Raw genomic sequence first — 13,887 nt, 5'->3', positions numbered from 1 at the left:
TATATAGGAATTCTAGGGACTTCCCTGGTGGCCCAGTGGGTAAGACTCCGCACTCCCAATGCAGGGGGCCTGGGTTCGAACCCTGGTCGGGGAACTAGATCCCGCATGCATGCCGCAACTAAGAAGTCCACATGCCGCAACTAAAGATCCCACGTGCCACAACTAAGACCCGGCACAGCCAAAATAGATAAATAAAATAAATAAATATCTAAAAAAATTATATAGGAATTCTAGATCCAGATTCTCGCTAAGAATTTTAAAAATCTGACTCAAATGAATGATACTGTCAGAAAACCTAAATTTACAAAGTTGGCATGTGAAGAAGTTGAATACCTACACAGCCCAAAAGCTCTGGAAGAAATTTGAAAAAGTATTGAATCTTGAGGAGAGGAGCTGAGGTCACTCACTTCCGGGCAGTGGTGTCTGATTCTCACCCAAGCCAGAGGGTGCCGTGACTGTCCTGTGGTTCTAGACTGAGATTCTAGTTATAGATTTGCCACTTTCTTTTTAAAAAATTTATTTTATTGAAATATAGTTGATTTACAATGTGGTGCTGATTTCTGCTGTACAGCAAAGTGATTCAGTTATGCATATATGTATTCTTTTTCATATTCCTTTCTATTATGGCTTATTACAGGATATGGAATATAGTTCCCTGTGCTCTACAGTAGGACCTTGTTGCTTGTCCATTCCATATATATTAGTTTGCATCTGTTGATTCCAAACTCCCAATCCATCCCTCCCCCACTACCTTCCCCCTTGGCAACCACAAATCTATTCTCTATACCTGTGAATCTGTTTAGATTCCACATATAAGTGATATCGTATGATATTTGTCTTTCTCTTTCTGACTGACTTCACTTAGTATGATAATCTCTAGGTCCATCCATGTTGCTGCAAATAGCATGACTTCATTCTTGTTTATGACTGAGTAAATTCCGTTGTATAGATACACATCTTCTTTATTCATTCATCCATCGATGGACATTTAGGTTGTTTCCATGTCTTGGCTATTGTAACTAGTGCTGCTATGGACATCTGGGTGCATGTATCTTTTCAAATTATGGTTTTGTCTGGATATATGCCCAGGAGAGGGATTGTTGGATCATATGAAATTTGCCACTTTCTAATCTGAACAAGTCCTTCATTGCTTGGAGCCTCCATTTTCCTATCTGTAGAATGGGAGAGTTGCACTAGATGGTCTCTAAGGTGCTTTCCTAGTCTTATAGTCTGGTGTATAGTCTAGCATGTGTGTGGTGGGGATTTGGGTGTGAGTGTATTTGTAAAATAGAAAACGCTACTATGCATCAGAGTCATCCAGGGAGTGTTTTATTTCTTGGCCTGACCTCAAAGCCACCTGGAGTTGAAATGTATACATTAAGAAGGCACCCCGATAGCTAATAGATAGCATTTATTGAGTGCTTATTATGTACCAGGTGCTATTCTAAACATTTTCCCACTTATTAACTCATTCTGCTCAACCTTCAGCTCTCGCAGACCCCAGGAACACACCTGGCACGCCCTGTCCTTTTAGGGGACACCAAATTGGTGATAGACGCAAATACATCAACATTTTATGGTAACATTGGGTCATAGTGTTATCAAGATACTCCAGAATGTATTAACTGCTAACTTTTCCCAGATTGCCATCAAAATGAATATACGGTTCAAGCATTCTTCCAGAAAGCCCTCAGAGGCCCTCTAAAAGCCCCAGAGATTCTCAACCCCAGGTTAGGAACATGGGGTTCAGGGATCTTGAGGCAGCCAGCTCTGTGCTGGTCCACCCGCCCGTAATTAGGAACTGTGACTCCTCATTAAATAACAATTAAATCAAGTTCATGAAGGGCAGTGAAACTTTGGATAACCACCTGGAAAGATACAGAAAGGGTATATAAGGCTATGTAACTATATGAAGGGTTATATAGATCCAGTTATATACCCTTCACCGAGCTTCCCCTAATGTTACAATTTATATGACATTGTACAGTTATCCAAACCAGGAAATGATCATTGGTACAAATCCTTATTTAGATTTTAGCCAGTGTCCCCCTAACCTCCCCTTTCAGTTCCAGAATCCAGTCCAGGATCCCACGTTGCATTTAGTTTCTGAGTCGTCTTAGTCTCCTCCAGGCCGTGACAGTTCCTCAGTCTTGCCTTATTTTTTATGACCTTGACTCTTCGGTGAGTTATTTTATAGAATTTCTCTCCATTCAGTTTTGAATGATTTCTCATGATTAGATTGCGTGGTTAGGAATTTTTGGCAAGAATCCCACAGAAGTGATGTTATGTCCCTTTCAGTGCAGCATATCAGGGGATATGTGATGTTGATATGTCTTATTATTGGTGCTATTAAGTTTGGTCATGAAGTTACGGCAGTGCTGGATTTCTCCACTGTGAAGTTATTGTTTTCTTTTTTTTTTTTTTGGAATTGATCAGTTTCTTGGGGGAAATACTCCGAGACCATGAAATCTCTCATTTTCTCTCAGATTTTCACTCACAGATTTTAGCATCCACTGGTGGATCTGGCCTGCAATAATTATTACCGTGGTGTTTGTCTAATGGTCATTTTGTATTTCTCTCATTCCTCCCGCATTTACTAATTGGAATTCTTTTGTAAAGAAGACCTGTCCCTTCCCCTCCATTTATGTTTTTTAGTTTATTATTTATGACATTAGTGTAGACTCATGGGTATTGATTTTATCCTATGAATTATAATCCAACACTTTCATTATTTAGTTGTTCAAATTGTCCTGGCTTTGGCCATTGGAAGCTCCTTTAAGCTGGCTCCCATGTCTTTTTGACATTCCCCATCCTTTTTCAAGTACTGACTTATTTTCTGACTCTACAAGATGTTCCAGGTCTTCAGGTTTAACTTCTGTATTTCCTGTCCCAGTCCTAGAATCAGCCATTTCTCTAAGGAGCCCTGGTTCCTTTGATTGGAGAATGGTATTTAGAAACGAGGGTCTGGGCACTAGGTGTGCTCATCGTTACTGGGAAGTCGTTGTTTCTAGGCTCTCTCCGCAGACAGAGCTAGAAAATATATGTATGCATGTTAATCCAAGCTCACACACATCTTTTTTCCACTTCTGTGTGTATCTATCTGAATATGCATGAAAAACCATGAGTCGATACTGATTTCTCCAATTCCAGTCCAACACCATAAGGTGGTTCAGTCTAGACTTCTCCCTTTTCCTTATCTGTAACTTCTTTCTCCAACAGTGAGAAACTGGCTCTCATTATCTGTGATCTGTTTACTTATTTGTTCAGTCCTAGCATACACATGAAGAAGTTGCAGGATTTTTAACGCACATCCCTATAAGAAACAGATTTAGTAACTAGAACACAGTATTTGTATGTGGTTTTTTTTGTCTTTAGCCTTACAGTATCCAGTGAAAATACTACTTTCCAGAGTTACTCAAGGTGGTTCCTGTGTTCCCCATTCCTTTCAGTGCGGTTATGCTAATCATTTATAGTACGGTCAATTTGTTGTTTGTTTCCCATTTTTGTCCCCCGTGCCTCCCCATTTCCTGGTCGATTTATTTCATTTGGGGTATGTAAAATATTGTTGTGGTTCTAAGAGTCAAAGCCATATATGGGGCTTCCCTGGTGGCACAGTGGTTGAGAGTCCGCCTGCCGATGCAGGGGACACGGGTTCGTGCCCCCGTCCGGGAAGATCCCACATGCCGCGGAGCGGCTGGGCCGGTGAGACATGGCCGCTGAGCCTGCGCGTCCGGGGCCTGTGCTCCGCAATGGGAGAGGCCACAACAGTGAGAGGCCCGCGTACCGCAAAAAAAAAAAAAAAAAAAAAAACAAAAATTAGTTTGTAGAAGAGATTCTGCCTTACGAGGAGGAGAGTGGTGACCGAGAAGGGAGGACGATAGGAAGAGGGAGAGGGAGGAGTGACCCAGGACTGAGGCAAGCGGGGTCAGCACGGGACCACATGCCTTAGTGCTTCTCTTACGTCCACCTGTGGGACTGATTCTTCAAAGCATGGGCCTGGAATATTCCAGAACACCAGGGAAGCATTGTGGGGTGCCGCCAGACCCTGGCCCATACTTCCGTCCCTAGGAGATGTGGGCCCTCCAGTTCTGCCGTTTTGCACTAAGTCCCCCAAGAAAAGAAGCTTTCTTCCCAGCTGCATGGGGGGCTGCATGAGGAAGCTGGACCCAGGCAGGCCCCGCCCCTCTGACTAGCCCTGCCCAGGAGGGGAGATGACCCCTGTCTTGCATCACAGGTCATGTCAACGTGTGAAGAGGCGGTCTCCCTCTGCCCTTGGGCACCCCCTTCCCCCAACCCCCTCCCCCTCCAGCTCCAGGACTCACTGTCCTGTTCAGGGTCCCCAGTAAGGACTCATCCTTACTGGCTCAGAGGAGGAAGTTGGAGGTGGCAGCAGGCCCCGTTGTGGAATGTCTCAACACTACCCCACTGTGGCGGGGGGGCATTCCCATTCCTGGCAGCAGCTGGAATTTCACAACTCGAGCTCCTTTTAGTAAGGTGGCAACGGGGGTTGGGAGGGGGATGCCAGGGGAAACCAGGCCTTGCCCACCAAGGCTTTGAGAAAAGGCATCATCCTTGGGGAGGGAGGGGTGCCACCTCTTCCCCATTCATCTCCGCCCCAAAGCCACGGGGGTTCTGCTGACAGAAGCGGCTGATGACTGACTCATCAAACAGAAATGAGCGTGCCAGAGGGCCAGGTGGCGAGCCGCGGGGTGCTGGCTTTACCCCCAGGACAGCTCAGCTGAGGATCCCCGGCCAGGCTCCCATCCCTCGGCTCCCACGGCCCAGCGCCTTGGGCAAGTCCAGCCTCTCTGAAGACCCAGGGCAAGCTCTAGATGGCCTCAGGATGCCAGAGAGGCGGGGGCACACCGGGAACTCTGCCCAGTGCCCAAGGGTAAGGTCTTGATCGTCTCCAATGAACGGCAGAGGACCCTGAGGCCAGGAGATGGGAATGTTGCTCGGGGCCCAGAGAAGGGAAGATGCGTGGGCCACGGGCCTTGGGGCGCGTGCTGGGGAGCAGCCCTTAGCCCGTACAGGCTGCTCGCAGCGGCCCCAGGACGCTGCTCTAAGGAGAGGGCTGCAGCAGGAGTGACATCGTCTGAGGATGTGTATTTGCATCTTGCCTTTGTATCAGTTGCACTGCGACACAATAGGGCAGGGTGACTCATTCCTGCTTTGTGACACAGCCAACTTGTCTGTCGCAGCAGAGACGGGGCAGAGGGATCTTTAAACCTAGTTCACAGGGTTCAGCCCTCGCTCTGAGCTAGACAATGACTGGGCCCCTCAAGCCACCATGGTCATCGCCTGGTCCAGCCTAGACTGTTGCTTCTGTGGGCCCTGGTCCTCTTTCTGGAGGAGGCAGGGCTGCAGTGGACAGCTGGCATAGACAGACATGGCGGGCTCAAGATTCCCGGCAACTGGGAATGCAGGGCTCCTAATTAATGTTCGTTGATTGAGCCTGCACTCGCTGGGGTAGAAACATGAATTAGTTTTATTTGTCTCCCAGGAACTGCATCTGACTGTGCCAAGCGGCAGGCAGAGCCAGACTCCCTGCGTTGCCGCCTCCTAGCTGTGTGACCTTAGGCAAGTTGTTTAACCTCTCTGTGCCACAGAGTGCCCACGCGCCCTCCAGCTTCCCCCAAAGGTGGTCCGACCTTCAGCCTCTTACTGCTACGTTTCCCTCACCCGGCTGGGGGCCCTCCCAGTGAAGAATCAACAAAACAGCTCAAGTCTAGCTTTTCATCCAAGTATCTACCGCCACCTCCACCCTTCCGCAGGGAGCTCACATCTTTGCCTTGCCCAGCAGGGAGCCTGCCAGCCGCGCCTTCCGCTCCTCTTAGCCCTCCCACGGCTCCCAGGTAGCCCAGAAGTAGGTTTGCTGGCTGGATAGAGAGTGAGCTGAGACCAAAAGGGCAGCATCCCCTCCTGGCAGGTGTCCCGTCTGAATAAGGGATTCTTTTTAAGTCCCTCTGCCCTTGGCCTTGGGGAGAGAAAGGAGGACCCCCTGGAATGGTCGACAAGCCCTCCTCTCTTCCCGGTCCTCTTGTATTGACGGGGGTTGCGGAGTGGGCAGCTGTACCAGTTCTGGACCCGTACCTCCCGGCAAGCCCCCCAGCGTGGTCGCCGGCCCCCGGCCCTGACAGCTCACGGTGACTCTTAGCACTTTAGCAGGTGGGTCGTTGAGCACCTTCCCTGCCATTTGGGATTTCGGAAGTCCTGCTTTATATCCTAGTCGATTTTTTCTGGCGTTGATTCTCCCAGCCCCGCCCGGACCCGGGGTTGCCCCTTAGGCTCTCTGGGTCTCACCTCCTCCTCTGAGCACCGCCCCGGGGGCTGATCGGGGATGAATCAACCTGTGGGGACCAAGGCCTGCTGATGACATCTGGGCCAGCCAGTCACGCTCCGAACTCATCCTTTTGAAGGTGCCTGGTCTTCTAGCTCCTCCAGTGGGTGCCGTCGGCCCTGAGCCTGCACAGGACCGAGCTCAAGAGTGTCTTGCACTTGGGTGTCCACTGCAGGCAGACGGACGAGGCCGCATCCTGAGTGTTCATGCCCAGGGACACGCATCCATGCTGGGCACCGGCACACCCGGGGAGGAGGGGCCTGATGTCTGCCTGGTGTGGCTCAGGGTCCACAGACCCCCTGTCTGGACTGCACACAAAGAGTTGGCACACAAAAGGCCCTAAGGTGACCACGAAAGTTGCCCTAGAAGGGCCCAAGGACGTCTTTGGACATCCAGGTGCCACTAATGGAAACACCCAAGGTCCATGGGCCTGACTCACCAGTGAAAGTGTTTCTGATCTCAGTCTGCCACCTCAGCCGCAGAAGGGTGGGTGGCCTGGGGGGCTGGTCCGTCCTGGGCCCCGTGCTCCAGGTCTCAGCCCGTGGCAGGTCCATTCCTGCACCCAGACCTTTGCACCTGCTGCCTCCTCTTTCTGGAACATTCTTCCCCCTCACTTCTCTCCTGGCCTCCTCATCCAGCTAAAAGGTCCCTTCTGAGAGGCTCTCCTGACCTCCCAACGACCTGGAGGGGGCCCCCCACTTGGCCCCCTCCCAGCACCATCACTTTCTTCTCAGCGTATATCCCCCTCTGCCGTGACCTCTTTCTTCGTCTGTTAGGTCGTCCCCTGTCTCTGTCTCCTACCACGGGGCACGCCTGCTTCATTCACTGCTGTGTCGTTAGTGCCCACCACATAGTAAGGAGTTAGTAAGTCCATGGAAGAATGAACGCATGCGTGCTGCTTTCCGTGTACCCACCCCCGTGCCATCCCAGGGATATCACCGAAGTGAAGTGATGCTGGGCAGCTCACAAAGGGCTTCTGTTTCTCTGGGTGCCTGGTTCCTCCCTGGCTGGGGAAGTAGGAGGTTTTGCCTACTGGGTCCGGGGTAGGATTTCCTAGCTCTTTGCATGTCGTTTGCATGGCTCAGCTCTGAGCTCTGTGCTTCTGCTTGTGGTTTCCTGGTCCATCCCCTGTTCCACAGAGCTGGACCACTGCTTCCTCGACTTCCTTCTATGACCTGGCCTGACCGGCCAGCCATGGGAGTCTCCCTGGACGGGGTGAACGCAGTGAAATTCCCAAGGGAAAGTGGGCTTGTGGCAAAGACTGTAACAGGAGACCTTTCGTGTCTTCTTTTCTTTTTTTTAATTTATTTATTTTTGGCTGCGTTGGGTCCTCATTGCTGCGCGCGGGCTTTCTCTAGTTGCGGTGAGCGGGGGCTACTTTTCGTTGCAGTGCGCGGGCTTCTGATTGCAGAGGTTTCTCTTGTTGCGGAGCACGGGCTCTAAGCGCACGGGCTTCAGTAGTTGTGGCTCACAGGCTCTAGAGCGCAGGCTCAGTAGTTGTGGCGCATGGGCTTAGCTGCTCCGCGGCATGTGGGATCTTCCTGGACCAGGACTCGAATCCGTGTCCCCTGCATTGGCAGGCGGATTCTTAACTACTGTGCCACCAGGGAAGTCCCAGCTTTCGTGTCTTGAAAGCTCGCTCAGCACATCCACTGTGGCATTTAACCTTCCCAACAGCCCTGGGGGGTTAGTACCATCGTCACACCCATTTTACAGATCAGTCAACTGAGGTTCAGAAAAGTTTAAAGAAACTGCCCATTTGCATGGCTAGCAAATACCAGAGTTGAGATCTGAATCCAAGTCTGTTGATGCCAGAGGCCAGGATTATTTGCTGCACTGCACTACCTGTCACAGCTTCCTGAGGGACCCAGGAGCCCTGACACATCACTGTGAAGCTGGGCTGGCCCTGCTGGAGGCTTTCAGAATGTGGCCCTTGGCATGGTTCCCTACCTGCTGCTAAAACCCCTTCTTAGATCTCCTCCACAGCAGCCCTCCAGCCTGAGCTAAACACCCCGGCTCTCTCCTCAGTAGGACGGGGGAAAGAAGGGGGTTCTTTTTTTTTTTTTTTTTTTTTGGCTGTGCCGCGTGGCTTCTGGGATTTCAGTTCCCCAGTCAGGGATTGAACCCGGGCCCTCGGCAGCGAGAGCGTGGCGTCCTCTAACCACTGGACCGCCAGGGAGTTCCCAGAGGAATTCCCAGAAGGGGGTTCTTTGAAAGACCAAGCCAAGCAAGGTCTTTGAATAACTGGTAACATTGCTAAGCCTCGGAGACAGCAAAGAAAAATGGCCGAAGTGGAGGTGAGGGCAGAAAAGGACCAGGGGCCTGTGGCCTGGGCACCCAAGCAGAGGATGTGGCAGGGTGGAGGTGTGGCATGTGTGAAGGCAGCCCCTGCCGGGCCCGAGCATCAGAGCCCCCGGCGCACTGGCGGGGAGCTCTGTGACCAGGCTCCCTGGCCATCCCTGAGGGGTGGGGCACACAGGCCTGGAAATTCAGAGAAAGTCCCCCACGTGATCCTGATTTTTCCTTTGAGGTCCTCCTGCCCAGCACGGGGGTCTGGTCACGCCACGGGCACTCCCTGGGCTGTTGCAGCCACTCACCCCTGCCGGGGGTGGGGGCGGGGAGGGAGGGAGGGCCGCACCTCTCCACTCCCCCCGCCACCCCTCACTTCCCGTAGCCTGTGCTGGTGGGCCACAGGCGTGCCCCGTCCTGCCGTTCTGAGCCGCACCGCCAGGAGCCCAGGAGCCGGTCCAGCCCCGGAGGCAGCTGGCTCACGGCACCGGCTGTGAGTGCCCGCTGTCTCTGCCAGCTGCCCTGCTAGGCCATGTGCTTCTCGAGTCCGGGGTTCTCCAGGCTGACCAGCGTCTGTCCCCCATGCAGGCGATGACTCAGGATGCAGCCAGGGGCCACGACGTGCACGGAGGACCGCATCCAGCACGCCCTGGAGCGCTGCTTGCACGGGCTCAGCCTCAGCCGCCACTCCACCTCCTGGTCAGGTAGGTCCCAGGGAGCCGGGGAGGCGCATCTGGGGCCCGGGGGAGCTGCAGGGGCTGTGGTGAGCACTGGTTCAGGCACGGAACTGGCAGGTTCTGGTTCCAGCCCTGCGTGTGTGACTCCGCGGACCTCACCTGGGCAGGTGCTCAGCACAGCAGCTGATGGAGAGTGGCCCCCGGTGGGTGGCAGTTTCTCCTTTCCCCCAGGCAGCCTTCCTCATCCTCCTCGTGGGCTAGAAGCTTAGCTCCCTGAAGAAGGCACTGGACCAGCTTAAATATGCCACACTGCTGATTTCAGAAGAGCAGCTGGGTATCTCTAGACAGTTCTCCCCAGAATTCTCCTGTTTTCCTGGTATCTCGTTTTCTCCACAGCCCCATCCTCCTCTTCCCCATAGAACAAAGGAGAATCTCAGCAGAACTTCAGGGGATAGGAGGCCTCCATGTTCCATGATCCCCAGGACTGAGAAACAGGGGTATCTGCAGGCTGGGGCCGTTGTCTCCAAGGCTAGAGATTAATTTAGTAACTCCTTATGCTCAAAAAGATTTTCCGCGCCTCACTTGCCTCCCTAACTACCCCACGAGGTAGATACCCATGCTCCTTGAACATAACTGGTTCCTTCCTACCTCAGGACCTTTGCACTTGCTGCCTGGAATTCTTCCCTCAGAACGACGCAGAGCTGGCTCCTTCTCATTCAGGTCTCAACTCAAATGTCACCTCCCCTCAGAGGCTTTCCTTGGCCACTGGAATTAAGCGGATCTGACTTAAAACTGTCTCTCACTGGCTGTAGGAACTTGTGCAAGTCCCTTAGCCTCTCAGGACTCACCTGCCTTGCCTGTAAAATGAGAATAATAACAGCAGGAACCACCTTCCCGAGGGGGGGATGGGAGATTCAATGGAGGTGATGTGTGAAAGGCCTGGCACCTTAGAGGTACATAGTAGGTGGTCACTAAATGACAGTTTTCTTCCTTCTGGCCTCCTACCCAGGTTTTAAGGAGACTAAGCTTCTAGAATTGAGGGGCCATCAAGTCAAAGAATACATAAATATCTGACTATAGCAAATTTTACTAAAACCCGTGACCATATGAACACATTGCTTGGGGCCTGCAGCACCTCAGAAGGAGCTCGTGCACATGAGGGGGCCACTTCCACCCCCACTGTTCTCATTCCCCATCACACACACACACACACACACACACACACACACACACACACAGACCACAGACCTCTGTGACTGCCCCTTTAATTTGGGGGGAGTTTACCCATGCTGACTGCAGGGAAGCAGAGATTGACAAAATAAGAAAGTCTGGGGAAGTTACAGAGTGACAAAGTGCTCCTCATAGCTTTCAAAATTCCCGGGCTCCACTGCCCAGCAGTTCCGGGAGGTCCCGTGGCTGTTGCAGACTCAGCCTTGTGTCCTGGGGTGGCGATCTCTGCTTCTGTGCCCCTTCCCTGCATCTCGGAGAATGTGGGAAAGCTGGTGCTCTCCAGAGGCACAGGGAGCAGAGTCGTGGCCAGTCCTTGGCTTCTGAGGGAGATCCCAGCCCCTCTCTGTGGCTCTCGAGCCTCCTGTCTATGCAGGAAGAAGAAACTTATCATTATCTTGATGGGGCATCATAGGGTCGAGTGTGTTGATCCAGAATTTCCTGAGACTCTTACTTCAGAAGGGAATGCCCCAGTGCAGCCCCAGGAATTGCCACTTCCCTCCAACCCACAACTGACCCCTGGCCTCTCCCTCCCTTTGCAGCTGGGCTGTGTCTCAACTGCTGGAGCCTGCAGGAGCTGGTCAGCAGGGATCCAGGCCACTTCCTTATCCTCCTGGAGCAGATCCTGCAGAAAACCCGCGAGGTGAGGGCTCAGCCTGGGTTTGAAGGGCAGCGCTGGGATCAGTCTCATAGAGTCGAGAAATAGGTCCCCACAGAATGGCAGTTCTGGGGTGCCTGGACCACCAGGGGGGCTTGGTGGAAGCACTGGCAGCCTGAGTTCTCTGCTTCGATGGTGTTTGTGGATTGAAGGCCTCAGGAAGGGGCGTGGTCCTTTTGCTATGAACATGTGCTGGGTGAGCCAGGGTCCCCAGTTTAAGCTGCTTTTTAAGACAGACATTGCTTGTAAGTCAAGGTGTCTACTACAAGGGAGGGAGGACGCGCTCCCGAATTCCTTTCCCCCCAAAGACGCAGATGCAAAGAGAAAACAAAGATGCAAAAGAGAAAACTGATTGGAGAGGTAAACCGAGACCTCCTCTAACAGTTCAGTAAACAGGCCTTTATGACTCAGAAGAAGAGCGTGTTGAAAGCAGATCTGGGGGACTTCCCAGGCCGTCCAGTGGTCAGGACTCTGCACTTCCACTGCCGGGGGCACGGGTTCAATCGCTGGTCAGGGAACTAAGCTCCCACATGCCGCGTGGCCAAAAGAAATTAAAAAACAACAACAAGAAAACAAACTTGATTTGGGCTGGGGTTCCAGAACAGGCACGAGTCCCTAAAGATGTTTTATCTTTATTTTTAAATACATGACTGAGTTGGAAAATGCACGTCTTTCTCAGCTGTCCCTTTACCTCTAAGAAAAAAGTCTTGGTTTATCAAGACACCCAAGGTTTCAGTTCTGGCGCCACCAGTTACCTGGTGCTTTTATACGCTGATCACAAGGAGACCAACTCAGAACAGCTAAAGCACCTCTGAAGTGCTTACCTTATAAACCCAAATATAAAGGAACAACTACTGTATAGCAACAGGGGAGGGTTTTATAGAAGGGGCCAAGCAGCAAGTGTACGGGACACGTGGTCTATTCAGGACCATGAAGGAGAATTCTATTTGATCCTGCTGCCGTCACCAGGCACAGCAGAGGTGGTGGGGCTTTCTCTGCTTCTTCAACACCCATGAATTCCAGATGGGTTGGGAGACCGCTAGTATTTTAACCAAAGAATTCTAACTTGTGTCTATACGTGCTCGTTTGTGGTGTGGTGGGTGAGCTTTATCAAAGAGATGATTCACAAAAGAATAAATAGAACTTTTAAACAATATGGAAAATGTTGCTTCAGTTATAGTAAAAGAAATGTAAATGAAAACCATAATGACACAGCTTTTGCCTAGCAAATTCGCAAAAACATTAGAATAACCACTGCAGGGAAGGGTGTAGTGAGATGGCATTTTCATACATACACAGTATGATAAATGGCAAAATTCTTTTGGAAAGCAACTTGGCGATACATTTCGAAGATTGTAAATATGTTTACAGTCTTGTATCCACTCATTCCACTTCTTGAGCTCTATCCAAGGTAAATAATCCAAATTATAGAAAAAGGAGTGAACACAAAGATTTTCACTGCACAGGTACTTAAAATGCAAGAAAATAATCTCAAGTGTCTAAAGCTAATAAATTATGGAGCTCTACCAGAGGGAGTATTATATAGGTAATAAAAATGATGGATAGTATCCAAGGGTAGAAACAAAATTTAATATATTAAAAAATTGCGGGGAATTCCCTGGTGGTCTAGTGGTTAGGACTCAGCACTTTCACTGCTGGGGCCCGGGTTCTGTCCCTGGTTGGGGAACTAAGCTCCTGCAAGCCTGCAGAGCCGCCAAAACAAATTGCATCGTTAAAATTTATTAAATGGTTTAGGGAAAATTGATTAAACGTTTCCAAAAATATGGAGTGAAATTCCAAATTCATATTATACAGAACTCTAGGTGGACTAAAGGTTTAAATTTAAGAAAATGAAGCTTCCAAGAAAAGAACAAAACCATATATGAATATTTACTTGAACCTTGCATGCAAAAGTGAAAATCCATAAAGGAAAAAGCTAACACTTGTAATTTATGTACATTAAAAAAATCCGGAAAATTCCAAGACCAACAACAAACTGGAAAACATATTTACAATACAAATAATAGATAAATGTATAACTAGGAGGGGGGGAAATATGGTCTTAGAGATGATGTAGCAAAGCAGAAATCCATTTATAATATTGTACGTAAAAGACATGAAGAGTAAAAATATACAACTTTGCAGAGGAAACTACGCAGAGAAAAATGGTGTAAGGAGAAGTACACTGAAATATTAGTTGTGGCTGAGTTTGGAAGGGGGTATCGTGGGTTTTTTTTTTTACTTCTATTTTCTAAATGTTTGTCTTGTGATTACATTACTTTTCACTTAAAAAAAAAAAGAAAAAGAAAAGAAAGAAATAGAGAAGAGAGCAGTGCTTGGTGGTGCACCTGTGATGAGCCTGCCCCCCTCCTGTCCCCCTCACAGGTCCAAGAGAAGGGCACCTATGACCTCCTTGCCCCCCTGGCTCTGCTCTTCTACTCCACTGTCCTCTGTGTAAGTTCCGGCTGGGCCAGGCTGGGGGAGGTTGGGGAGGAGAGGGAGAACAGCCTCCATGGAGGGGGCAGAGCCCTCACAGCTCAGAGGATAAACACGCAGAGAGAGAAACTGTCCACCAGTGACCCTTCAGGTGGGTGTCACTCCTCTGATGGCTTCAGATGAGCCATTTGAGAGGCCTCCAGTAAGTCCACGTGGATGCCATCGCGCCTGGAGTATCTGGGCACCCACGGAGGGGATAC

General features: G+C 50.4%; 1 protein-coding gene across 1 annotated transcript in view; it reads left to right on the top strand.

Annotated features, from left to right (window-relative positions):
* PIK3R5 (phosphoinositide-3-kinase regulatory subunit 5) overlaps positions 1–13,887 on the top strand; it is a 71,851-nt gene that overhangs the window by 34,888 nt on the left and 23,076 nt on the right. Inside the window, exons 2-4 of the mRNA XM_059998145.1 lie at positions 9,218–9,333; positions 11,076–11,176; positions 13,577–13,645. Of these exons, the coding sequence (XP_059854128.1) occupies positions 9,231–9,333; positions 11,076–11,176; positions 13,577–13,645 (273 nt within the window). The 5' untranslated portion in view covers positions 9,218–9,230. The remainder of the gene's footprint in view (positions 1–9,217; positions 9,334–11,075; positions 11,177–13,576; positions 13,646–13,887) is intronic.

This window comes from Delphinus delphis, chromosome 19, assembly GCF_949987515.2.
Source record: "Delphinus delphis chromosome 19, mDelDel1.2, whole genome shotgun sequence".
Lineage (NCBI taxonomy): Eukaryota > Metazoa > Chordata > Mammalia > Artiodactyla > Delphinidae > Delphinus > Delphinus delphis.
Note: the sequence above shows the minus strand (reverse complement) of the source record. Positions and strands in the feature narration are given on the sequence as shown.